At 51.8% G+C, this 12,067-nt stretch overlaps 1 protein-coding gene and 1 non-coding gene across 2 annotated transcripts; one reads left to right on the forward strand and one right to left on the reverse strand.

Moving 5' to 3' along the window:
* Positions 1 to 14: 14 nt before the first annotated feature.
* On the forward strand, positions 15 to 3,214 carry GNGT2 (G protein subunit gamma transducin 2). Its single transcript, XM_054088464.1, has 3 exons — positions 15 to 332; positions 1,297 to 1,386; positions 1,764 to 3,214. Exons 2-3 carry the CDS (start codon positions 1,303 to 1,305, stop codon positions 1,887 to 1,889), a joined length of 210 nt encoding a protein of 69 aa, XP_053944439.1. The 5' UTR covers positions 15 to 332; positions 1,297 to 1,302; the 3' UTR covers positions 1,890 to 3,214.
* Positions 3,215 to 4,029: 815 nt separating this feature from the next.
* TRNAQ-UUG (transfer RNA glutamine (anticodon UUG)) lies at positions 4,030 to 4,101 on the reverse strand. The gene has a single exon. It is a non-coding gene; the product is annotated as a tRNA-Gln (tRNA).
* Between the last annotated feature and the right edge of the window lie 7,966 nt (positions 4,102 to 12,067).

Below are 12,067 nucleotides of genomic sequence, written 5' to 3' on the forward strand. Positions count from 1 at the left end.
ACAGGAATGCATGGCTTCCCAGTTGCCCCACTTCCCCAGCCCATAAAGCGCTTCTCCACCCCACCTTTCCTCCTCCTCATCCTCCCCCTCCCTGCAGCCCCACCACTGATTACCTCGGGCTTTGAGGCTAATGCCCAACACCTGACCAGCTTATTCCTTGAGTATATTATCAGCTTAAAGACCAAAGACATCTGCTTCCCGCTCCCTCCCAGAGAGCCAAAGGAGTCTTCAAGCCTGGATCAGGACAGTGAGTGCCCAGTCAGCAGCATCTCCTCTTGGATGGATCTCTGAGCATCTCCACCGCTGAGAGGGGCAGCCCCTCATTCCCTGAGGTACGTGGCTTCACTTCCTCCAGGTACAAATGGTATTGTGGGGTCCACAGCTCAGGAGCCGTCCTCTCCATGGTTGGCAGCACAGCAGTGTGGTGGCTTTTGGCTCCGTGTGCTCTGCCAGGAGCATCTCCCGGGGTCGGCTGTGCGCCGAGGGCATCGACAGGGAGAGGAGCGCTGGGCACAGGCACCACCGGAGCCGCTCAGAAAACCAGTGGGGTCCAGGACACACAGGCTCGACGCTTTCCAAAGCGGGGCCAGGGCACATTTCAGCTTAATCACATTTACTTGTTTTATTTAAAAGTTTGTGGCAAAGCTTTCAAACCCAAGTTTAAAGATGGGAACAGTGCAGCTCCATGGGAATCTCAAATAACCCCTGGCTGGGCTTTTGTGAAAAGAAAGCTGGGTTTCTCTAACCCACACGGCCCCAAAATCCGTCCGTGGCAGCAAGCAATACCTCTGCCTGCAACCAGCAGAGCTCACAGCAACAAGGGGGCCTCTATCCATGTTAGAACTTACTTGGGGTGGGCATAAACAGCGGGGAACCGGGAAAAATAATTAGTTTCTTATGAAACCTGCAGAGATGCTCCTGCCCAGGACACATTAGAAAGTTTACAGACCTGAGCATCCAGGTTCTCCTGCAGGACTGCTGCTCAGACAGCCCCAAAGCAGCAGCTTTTCTCCTGGCTCAAGTGTCTTGGGGAAACCAGTCTCCGTGGCAGCAAAGACCTCTTTAAAAAACAGGCTGGATCACCCTCCACTGCCCTCGAAGTGCATCTGTCGCTCGATGCGCCTGCTGAGAACAAGCAAATGAAAATCTGGTTACAGCAGATGTTACGAGAAGGGGTTTGAAAGGTGCCTCCCACCATGGGGTTTATTTTAGCATCATGGGGATAGCTGAGTTCTCATTTGCCTTAGGAGGAGCCCATCTCTGTACTAATACTGTGCTGGTTCCCTGGGGTTACAGGGCAAAATGGCTCAGGACATGACAGAGAAGGAGCTGCTGAAGATGGAGCTGGATCAGCTGAAGAAGGAGGTGAAGAACGAGAGGCAAATGGTGAGTTTTTCACCCCAAATGCAAAGGGGCCATGTCCCAGGGGAGCTCCCTGACCTGATCGTGCTGCAAAGGAGAAAAAAAAAACACCAACCCCCCTGAAATTAAACCTCAACTACAAGCAGAAGCAAGAGCATTCACACCTCGCCCCTCAAGGCAAACTTGGGCTTAGCCTCACATCCCAGAGCCTGAGAACTGCCAACTGCAGGCAGCCAGGTGCCCACAGTGCCCCAGGAATGCTCACGGGGATGCTGCATGTGGGATGCCCACGGTAACAATTCCACTCTCCCGGCCGCACAAGCAGGTTCGTAGGTAGCCAATGAGCTCTACCGCAAGGGTCCGTTCCCGTAACACACGCAGAGCATTTCCTTCCTTGGCAGATCTCCAAGACCGGCAAGGAGCTCAAGGAGTACATCGAGTCCATGGCGGGTGAGGACCCACTGCTGAAGGGAGTCCCCGAGGACAAGAACCCCTTCAAGGAGAAGGGCGGTTGTACGATAAGTTGACACCCTGCTGCTGGCACTGCCGGGCACAGGGATATTCCCGCATGCAAGCCAAGACTGTCAGAAACCTGCTTGCCCTGTAGTCAGCGTTGGGGAGTCCAGAACCAAAGCATAGTGCACCCAAACAATGGCAAAAGACTAAAAAAGGGGAAAAAAACAACCCAGAAGAAAATCCCCCCCCTGCCACCGGAGATGAGGCTCAGCAGCCGATGCAGCGAATGCTTTGCTGCTCTCACGGCTGATTTACATTTGGTTTCCTGCAAGTGAAACCTCTGCATTTTTAGCAGCCAGCGGCAAACCGGGCTTTACTGAAACGGTGGGGCTGTGTCTGGTCGCGGGGCTGTGCCTGGCCTCAGCCCTCTCCAAGCAGCCCAGCCCCAATACCGAGCTCCTGCGGTGCAGAAGAGCCTTACAGCAGGACTTTACTCAAGCCACCTCCTCTCGGTGCCTCAGTTTCCCCATCGGGTACAGGAATACAATGTCCATCCCACTGCTTTGCGGCTTCCAGGGTTCTGAAACATTATTCTCTTTATTCCTACGCATCCCCTACCACTCCTACAGCCCATGGCTTCCTCCCACCGTGTGCTCTGCATCGAGAGGCAGCCAGTGGCCAGCACAGGGCTGGGTGGGCTTCACCCAGCACAGGGTAGGGCACAGGAAGGAGCAAGGCCCCAGGCAGCTTCTTCAAACCCTTGCTCCACCTCTAGGACTCGCTTCCTCCCCTGGAAAACCCCTGACAGCCGTGGGAAAGCAAACCCAGGGCTGTCGAGTCCTGCCTGTGACTGCGATGACTCCGAGCGCTTTGCAGTCAGCTCCCCTCTGCTGCCCCGGCTGGGTGACGGACAGGGGGCCTGTGTAGTCTCAGCCCACCACATCCCATCAGTGATGGGGATGACGTGGAGGAGGCGGTTTTGTGGGGGAAGCAGCTTTCAACCCCTCTTGGAGCAGCGTTTCCCCACCTGCTGGCTCTCATGGATGGGGCAGCCCTGCTCAGCACCAGGCAGATGGGTCCCTCGACACCTCAGATGGGTGTTCTCATCAAGGTCAGGTTGGATGGGGCTCTGAGCAACGTGATCAAGTTGAAGATGTCCCCTGTCCTCACTGCAACGGAGTTGGACTGGACAACCTTCATGCTCCCTTCCAATACAAACCATTGGATCTATGATTCCCAGCTGAGGTCAGACACACGGCCAAGGCTGCTCCGCAGGCACAGGGCTCCCCACCGCCAGTCCCCCCGCTCCTGGCTGAAAAAGACAAAAATAAAGGTGTTTTCGTCCTTTCCTGCAGACGCTAAATAAACCCATCAGCTCAACCACGGCCTCTGTCCTTCTTGTGGCAACGACAGGGTGGCGGAGCCGTTGGCCAAAGCAGAGCCCAGGCTGCCCCTAATCCGGGGCAATCACCCAGCCACAGCCGGGCTCCCGGACAGGATTGACCCGGCAATCGACCGGAAAACCGCATAAGAGCGTGCTAAGCCCTGCTGAAGGGATTCAGGACGAGGCCCAGCAGCGGCTTGGGGCAGAGGGGCAGGAGATGAGGCAGAGGAAGGAGGCAGTGGGCAGAGGGGCAGCAGGGCAGGAGCAGAGGTAGGGGACACGGGCAGAGGCACGAGATGAGGCAGAGAGCAAACAGGCAGCGGGCAGAGGGGCAGCAGAAGGGCACACGTGGGGCAAAAAGGCAGCGGCTGGCGCAGAGAGGCAGGGGCAAAGGGACAATGGCACAGGGGTATCGGAGAGGGGCGGGGCAGAGTGGGGGCAGGACCAGACCCAGCACGGGGCTGAGGTAAGAGGACAGAAGACGAGGCGGCACATCCAGAGGCAGAGGCACAGCACCGACACCCTCCACCACCCGTTGACTGCGCTCGCGCCGCAATAAGGGGGCAGTGGGCGGGGCTTTTGGCGCGCTGCCAACCAATAGCAACGCGGAGCGGCGAGAGTGACAGCGCGAGAGCCCAATCAGAGCCCAGCACCGCCTCCCGCTCCCGCGCATGCGCAGAGGCAGCGCCCCCGCACAAAATGGAAGCCGGCGGGGGCCGCGGAAGCGAGGGGGGACGGTAATCGCTGTCCCCCTCCCACCCCCGAGCCCCGCAGTCGCGGTTCGCGGCCGCTTCCCGGGACGGGCGTAAGAGGGCAAAAAGAACGGGAGGTCCCACCGAGATTTGAACTCGGATCGCTGGATTCAAAGTCCAGAGTGCTAACCATTACACCATGGGACCGCTACGTGTGTCGCTTGGCGCTGCGTCCCCATCAACCTTCACTGCCCCCACGAACACAACTCAAGTCCTACTCTCACCTTTCGTTTCTCTATTTTATTCCTCTATTTCACTCCCTTATTTCTCTTTTCCCTTCCATTCCCCCATTTTCCCCCATTTCTCTATTCTACCCCCTTATTCTCTATTTTACCACTTTATTCTTTCCTTTATTTAACCCATTTCTCTATTTTACTCCCTTATCCTTTTTTACCCCTTTTGCTATTTTTCCTCTATTATACCCCTTTATTTTTCCTATTTTACTCCTTTAATCTTTTTATTTGCTGTATTTCACCCCGTATTTTCTTCACTTATTCTCTATTTTTCCTCTTTTTATTTTTTCCTCTATTTTCAGGCCTCATTTCTGTTTTATCCCTTTATTCTCTATTTTTTTCTCTATTTGACCTTTATTTCTCTTCCCCCCCTACCGCTCTCTTTGCTCATTTTAACCCCTCATTTCTTTATTTTTCCTCTATTTCACCTCTTATTTTCCCTTCCTTTCACCCTTTAATTCCCTATTTTCCCTTCCCCAACCACAAAACCACACAAACACTATTTTAGGGTTTTTTTTGCTTGTTTGTGTTTTTTTTTTTCTCTTTATTTTTAAAAACAAAACAGTGGAGTAAAGCGGTTTGTGGCAAAAAAAAAAATAAAATAAACCCAAATCAACCTGGCTGGAAGAGAAGCGGAGCCCGCGTCCATCCGTAATCCCAACTCCACATCCAAGCCAACAAACTGCCTCGTGCGAGGGGATGAGGGAGGAACACGGATTAGAAGAGGCAAAGAGGAGAGGGAGGGGGAAAGGCAAAAAGAAAATCAGCCGAAAAGAGGAAAAACATCATAATTACAGGAAAGTATAATTGTTTTTTGTCGGAATAGCCTAGAATTGGGGCGGCCGCTGGGAGGAGCGGCACCCGGGGCGTCCCTGTCCCGCGGATGAGGTGGTGCTGGGTGTCGGGGAGCCCCATCCTGCCCCCCAAAAAAAAGCTGCTGGAAAATATAAACCAACCCCATCACCTGCGATCCCCCCAGGGACGGACGGGGTTCAGCCCCGCCAGCCCAAAGAGTGAGGCGTAAACGATGGAAGAGCAAATATCCAAGTCCGAAAGAAGAAATAATAAAGTCATGGAAGATTGAGCATAAAAATAACTCAGTTGCACCCAAACATTTGGGACTGCTGAGGTCTGGAGCTTTGACACCTAATGACCACGTTAAAGTGAAAAGAAAGCCCATAAATTCTATTTTTAAAGAACATTTTTCTTTGGAAAAAAAAGAGAGTATTTTTATTTTTTTTTTTCCCCTAAACTACAGCGTGTGGAGCTGCCGCTACCTAGATTTCACCTACTGTCGCTAAGAGGTAGATAAACAAAACTGGATTGGTTATATATAAGGTTGTGCCCCCGGGTCCGACGTGTGGTGAAGCCGAGGGGCTCCAGCGGCCTCAGGGAAAATCCCACCTTCACGGGGGTTTCGCCCCCTCTGGAGCCACCCCAAAATCTGCCAGGGTTCAGTTTGGCCGCAGGAGCCGGCAGAGGGGCGGTGGCGCGGGTGAGGGGCAGATTCCCTCCTGAAGTCAAGGAGTTTGATCCTGACATGAATCCGGATGCGTTTCACACGACCTGACGCAATTAACTGCTGGCTAACGAACACTCACAACAATTACAGCCGTTTCAAGGATTACTTTCTGCCCTGATTCTGGTCAATGCCATCGATTTCCTGGGATGATCCGCCAACAGCGATGGGAGAGCCCCATGAGCCCAGCACCGTTCCCTGCCTGGCGTCTGCCGGGACCACCACCAAACATAGCAAACTCCTTCCCACCGGACTCAGTGTTGCCTTACAGAGACCATTTCCCAAACACATCCCCAGAAATGGCTTCAGTTCTGCTGTACGTCTGACTCCTAGGGCCTAAATTCTGAATTTTTTAAGCAAAAAAAAAAAAATCCCTTTTGCTTTTTACCCAAGTTGATCTGCAGCACCCAAACATCTCCTGCGGTCCATAAGCACTGCCTTGCTGCGATGGTGGGAATGAGTTGCTCCTGTGGTCTGGTACAGCATCCCACCAACCATGGACCAGCAGAGCATCCCACCGCATGGTCTGGACACAGCATCCCACCACCATGGACCAGCAGAGCATCCCACCGCATGGTCTGGACACAGCATCCCACCACCATGGACCAGCAGAGCATCCCACTTCCACCGTGTCCCGGCAGAGCACCTCCTTACCATGGTCTGGCAGAGCATCCCACCCCCACCACCGCTCAGAGAGGTATTTGTCTTCAACAAAAAAACCCTAACTAATTCCGCAACGTGCAGTAAAGCAGCAGGGATCAAACACACACCTAAGTCAACCCATGGATGGCTTTTCCAGGGGCTCAGCTTGGCCACTATCTGATCCTACCGCCCTCTCGGCATCCTCCAGAACCTTCCTCCTTGGCTCTCCTCTTCCTCCTCCCCACGGCGTGGGGAGCCGGGATGCCCGAGCTGCCTCCCCAGCAGCCAGAGGGTCTCTGCCAAGCTCGAGGGTGTTTGCGGCCGCATCCTGACACAGAGGGGAGGGGAGGGTCCCCATCTGCCCCTTGGGGCTCCCTCTCAGCTCTGAGGTAGTTTGCACACGTACGTTTCCAGCTCGCAGCACCTGCACGGCCTCCGAAAAAACACAATTCATGATTGAAGAGCCTCCACCTGGTTTCGCTCTGCTCTGGATCTCAGCCACAACCACAAAGGAGTTAAAAAAAAAAAGGAACAAAATTGTAAAAAAAAAAAACCAAAACAAAAACAAGAGGAAAGGCCGATTCGACCAAATAGGGACACATCTCTCTCTCCTCCCCACACGCTGCTGATGCTGAGCTGCCAGCGGGAATCCCAAATTAATCCTCACCCTGACCGGTTATTGCCAAGCGCCTGCTCTGAGGCCGTTCCCAAGCGCTGGGTACCGGCACGTGGCCACAACCAACAGCCCAAAGCCTCCCAAGCTCAAGCACTGCTCCATCCCGCTGCCCCACTGCCACTCCCAAGGCAAATCCGTAGCCAAATCCTGTGCCCTCCATCCAGGAACGCCCACAGCCGGGCTCAGCACGGCACAACCCGAGCGGCTCCAGGGAGCCAGGGCGGTGCGAGGATGCTGAAACACCGCCGTGCCCTCTCGGGAGGATGCGCGCTTCACAGGGTCACACCAATTGCATCCAAACAAAACAAAAAGCTACAACAGAAAAAAAAAAAAAAAAAAAAAGAAATTAAAAACAACTGAAAATAAAAAAAAAAATCAGAATCTCCCCAACGCCCCCCTCCCCCACCCCTGGTTACTAAATTCTCCGAAAACAAGAAAGTTCCAAAACCACCAAAAGCCTACGTTGTGTGGAGCTGCAGGGGAGGGGGGACCTACATCAGAAAAAGGAATTAAATTAAAGAAACTTCTTCAACTGTCTTAGAGCAAGTCTGCGTTCCTGATCCTTTTTTTTCCAAGTCTAGAAATCACTCCAAATCGCTGGAGTTAGAAATTAAAGAAGAATTCATTCTGGCACTGATGAACCCAACTGTCTCCACTTTGTTCTTTGCTTTTTTTCTGCATTAAAAAACAAAATCAAAACACCCAAAACCTAATGCCCAGGAAACACAAAATGTAGCTTCGAGGCAGTTTCTTTTCAGTATTTACAATGGATTTTCCTCTATTTGATTCCATAAAACCCCTCCTGGCTCCTCAGCCGGGCCAGGCTGCGGGGGGGAGCGCAGCCCCAGCATCGCCGCAGAGCCACCGGTGCTTTAGCAGCTGAGAAAGTGCTCCGAGCTTGGAAGAGAAGAAGCCAGAGCTGGGATTTGGGGAGTTTTTTCCTTTTTCTGTCTTTTTTTCCTCCAGCTGAATGGCAAAAGCCCACTCTGAGAGCATTAAAATGAGGCAAATCCCCAAACCCAAGTCTCTCCATAGCACCACGGCAGCTCATTCCGGTGATGCTTTGCACGGGATACGGCACCGTGGAGCACCGAGTGCTTCCGAGACAGAAATTTGTTCATCCACACACCAACCCTGGGAGGCAGGAGAGCAGCGTTTTTATCCCATTCCCATCTCCTGCCTATGTCCACCTGTCCCAAATCAAAGACTCCGCATCTCTCCTCACCCAGGAGACAATTCCGAACAGCAGCTGACCCAGGATGAGGCAGGGCCGGCTCTGCTCCTTGCTTACGAGGGGAAAACAAGTTAAAATTCATAAAATAACCCCAAATTATTCCTGCTAGGATAAAAACAAGGCAGAGAGGAGCCAATGGCACCGCTTGCCCCTCCACGTGGAGGTTCCCCATAAATTACCTTTTATTCTGGTGCAAAGGGCACGGCCGGGGGAGCCACCACGGGGCTGAGGATCTTTCCCAATGGCTTTGAGGGATCAGTACAGCTTTTTTTCCACCCTGCTTCTTCATTCCAGGGCTCACCCGTGTCTCCCACCACCCATTTCCCCACCAGCCGTGCCAGAGATCCGGCTTTATCACGCTCCTACTCTTCCCAGCTTAGCGCGGGCTTCGGAGCAATCGGGAGTTGCTCAGAGGCATGAGCAGAGCATTTTATATAAATAATTCCCCTTGGGAAAACAAAGAGATTCCCCCCCTCTAAAAGCACCGCTCGCTCCTGCTTTCAGGCAGCGGCTTGGAAAGGGGGGAAAAAGCACCAAAGGTTTCCCTGAATCACCAGATTTTAGGTCAAGATGTCATTGCAACAACGAGATGGACAGGACCGGGGGTGCTCGGGGGGGGTTATCCCTCAGTAATGCAGTTTAAATCAGTTAGCAAAAACGTGTGCTGTGGGAAAAGACCGTTATAATCTGAATACGCTGCTCCGTGCAAGGCTGGAAAGAGGAAAAAAAAAAAAAAAAGAGTAGAGAGCCAGAGATTTCAAGTAATCCGGAACCTCCAGAACCGTTTTCCCTAGGAGAAATGCCAGAATGCCAAAAAAAACCCCAAAAAACAATGAAAAAAACAACGAGGAAACCCCTTGGCAGCCCCTTCCCACAGCCCTGAGGGCGGGAGGTGCCGCCGGGCTGTGCCAGGCTTGGATTCTGCTCCTTTGACCCCAAATTTATGGGGGTAAAAAGGGTCATCATCCCAAGGGCTGATGCCAGGTGGACTCCTCGCCCGTCCCAAATGTTTCTGGGATGGGGACGGCAGCACCGGCTGCTCCCAAATTCATTTCACCCACCAAATTGTTTGTATTTCCCATCCAAGTTAAGGCTCATTTTGCTGCGGGTCTGGTGAAAAATAGCAAGATGGGACTTCAAAACCCCCTGCGAACCTTTCCAAGGGGGCCGAGAGGCTTAAACCCAACGGTCCGCAGGGTCAGCTTCATCCTCGCTCTCCTCAATGTGCGTTTTATATAAAAGCATTAGCTCCTGTTAATCCCATTAATTTCATTAATTCCTTTCTCTTTTCTCACTTTTTTTTTTTCCTTTTTTTTTTTGGTTTTTTTTTTTTTTTCCTTTAAATCGCTAATCCTCGGTAAAACGGAGGCAAATCTCAGTAAAACATTCACAGCACCATAGTGGAGAAGATGGTTTTGATGCTGCCCCCGTGGCAACGCAGGAGGCAGATCCAGCTGGGTTCTGGGATAGAGATAAACTGATTTATCTATCTATCTATATATATACCTATATATATATGGCTTCCAAGGGTTAGAAAAGAAATCGCCTGAGCTGGTGCGGTTTAGATACCAGCAAACCCTGTGTGCCCCGCAGTCAGCACTGCCGAGGAGCCCCATCCTCGCGTCATCGAATGGTTTGGGTTGGAAGGGACCTTAACGATCATCCAGTTCCAACCCCCCTGCCATGGGCAGGGCCACCTCCCACTACATCCCATCATCCCAGGATGGGAGAGTTCTCCTCCCAAAGCTCTCAGTCATGGCATTCCTCGCTGGAGCTGGGTGGAAAAGGCCCTTCAGCCAGGGCAGGGCTGGGCTGAGTTGCTTAAATTTAGTTAAAAAAAAAAAGAAAAAAAGAGATTACATTTTTTTTTTCCCCCAATTGAAAGTATCAGTTGGCTCCAATTTGTCCAAGGTCTCGCGGAGTCGCGACATCCGACAGCTCTGGTGGTTGGGTGGAATTCCTGCGCTGGTGGCAAAGGCCAAAGCTAATGTGGTGCTCCCATCTTTTCCACTATGTCTGCGGTTCCTGTCGTTCTCCATAGAGAGCTCATAACGCCGGGGTACCTGCGCGCAACTCCTGGCTCATAAGAAATTATGAAACTTAACTTCTCTTTTCATTAAAAAAATAAAATATTCAAGACTATCAGCTTTTATATAAAATATCAGCAAGCCAAAAAAAAAAAAAAAAAAAAAAAAAGATTCAATTGCTGAGGTAACGTCATACCTTGAGGTAGCTTTTTTTTTTATCCTTTTCTCTTCTTTTTTTTTTTGTTTTTTTCTTTTTTCTCTTTTTTTCCCTCTCATTGCTCACTCACGGCGCTGCCCCCCCCCCCCCTCAGCTCCCGCTGTCGAGATGGGATGCAGGACAGGAACTGTTAGGCGTTCCCTTCCCGATGCCAGCCGATTCCAAGCCGGGGTTGGCTCGAGCGGGAGTGCTGCTCTCCACTTTGGAACACAAATGAGTCAAAGGATCAATGCGAGGGTGGTTCCAAATTCCCTCCTTTTTGCCCCAAATCAGCTCGCCCGGTGGCATTGCTCCCAGGTCTCCTCCTGCCCGGATGATCTGGAATCATCCCTCTGCTCCCAAATTCATTCCAATTTTACTTTCCCCCTTTCCCTGCAAATTGGAACAGGAAAAATCAGTGTAAATCCCTATTTCAGCAGCTCCGCCGCAGAGACGAGCCCTTCCCAGCCTGGATGGGGCAGTGGCAGCAGTTCCTGTCCCTTCCGAACAGTCAATACTAAAACAAACCATTCAAATCTCTCTCGACTATAAAATCCACGGAAGAGTGATGGGAATCAGTGACCATAGCACATTCGACTGAGCGTGTATTTGGTATCGTCCCATGAGAACGGCTGTCACTGCAGGGAGGAGGGGAGGTGTTAATTGTGGGGGTTTTTTTAAATAAAGAAAAAAAAATCTTTTTATAAACTAATAAGAAAATGTGCCGAATTTCAAGAATATTCTTTCCCCACCCAGAGGGATCCGGAGGGGGAAAATCAACCACAAACAGCCCAGAGGGGCTCATATGAGCTGGCACCTCTCAGTTTGCCAATCAAAATATTCCCAGAGTGTTTTCTGGATTCCCCAGTGGCTCCAATGGGATTTCAGAGCACAAACCCCCACTATGGGAGGGGAAACTGAGGCTGAGGGCAGAGGAAGCGGCAGAGTCAGGCACAGAGCCGGAGCAGCGGCATCCCCCAACGCCGAGCATCCCTGCGGCCCCGTGGCTCCCTTCCATCCCCAAACCGTTCTGCACACACTTAGTTCCCAAAATCCTGCTGCTAAAGAGATGAATTCCATGTTTCCCAAGCAGGGGGTTCTTTGCTTTGTTTGTTTGGGTTTGGGGTTTTTTTTTCCTCTTTTTTTTGGTGGTTCATTGCTGGTTCTTGAAGGGAGGAGGGGAAAACCAAAGCGCTTTCCTCATCCCTTCCCTTCCCGGACACTCAGCCCCGTCTCTAGGACGCGGCATCACCTCCACAGCGGAGATCGTGGGCAAAAAAGGTCACAGGTCCGCTTCTGCTGTTATTTTCATAGGCTTGGAAAAAAAAAAATGAAAAAAAAAATGAATTCCTCCTTTAACCTACCCTAAAAATGAAAAGAAACGTTCAAACAACGGAAAGGAAAAACAACATCCTGGAAAACTGAGGTGCTCTCCTGGCTCCTAAGGCTTCACAAGGCACTGCACCACAGGTGGCATGAGGGACGAATCCTGCCCACCGCCGTGGTTCGGAGCCGAGCTCCCAGGGAGCCAAACCCCCTGGGTGCTAAGGTGGGGGGTTGTCTTTTTTTCTTGTTTTTTTCTTCCC

This window comes from Cuculus canorus, chromosome 25 (genome assembly GCF_017976375.1).
Source record: "Cuculus canorus isolate bCucCan1 chromosome 25, bCucCan1.pri, whole genome shotgun sequence".
Taxonomy (NCBI): domain Eukaryota; kingdom Metazoa; phylum Chordata; class Aves; order Cuculiformes; family Cuculidae; genus Cuculus; species Cuculus canorus.

Excerpts from the sequence above, each read along its gene's own strand:
- GNGT2 (XM_054088464.1), top strand. The coding sequence starts at position 1,303 with ATGGCTCAGGACATGACAGAGAAGGAGCTGCTGAAGATGGAGCTGGAT. Across the intron at positions 1,387-1,763 it reads TGAAGAACGAGAGGCAAATG|ATCTCCAAGACCGGCAAGGA; the intron begins GTGAGTTTTTCA and ends CTTCCTTGGCAG.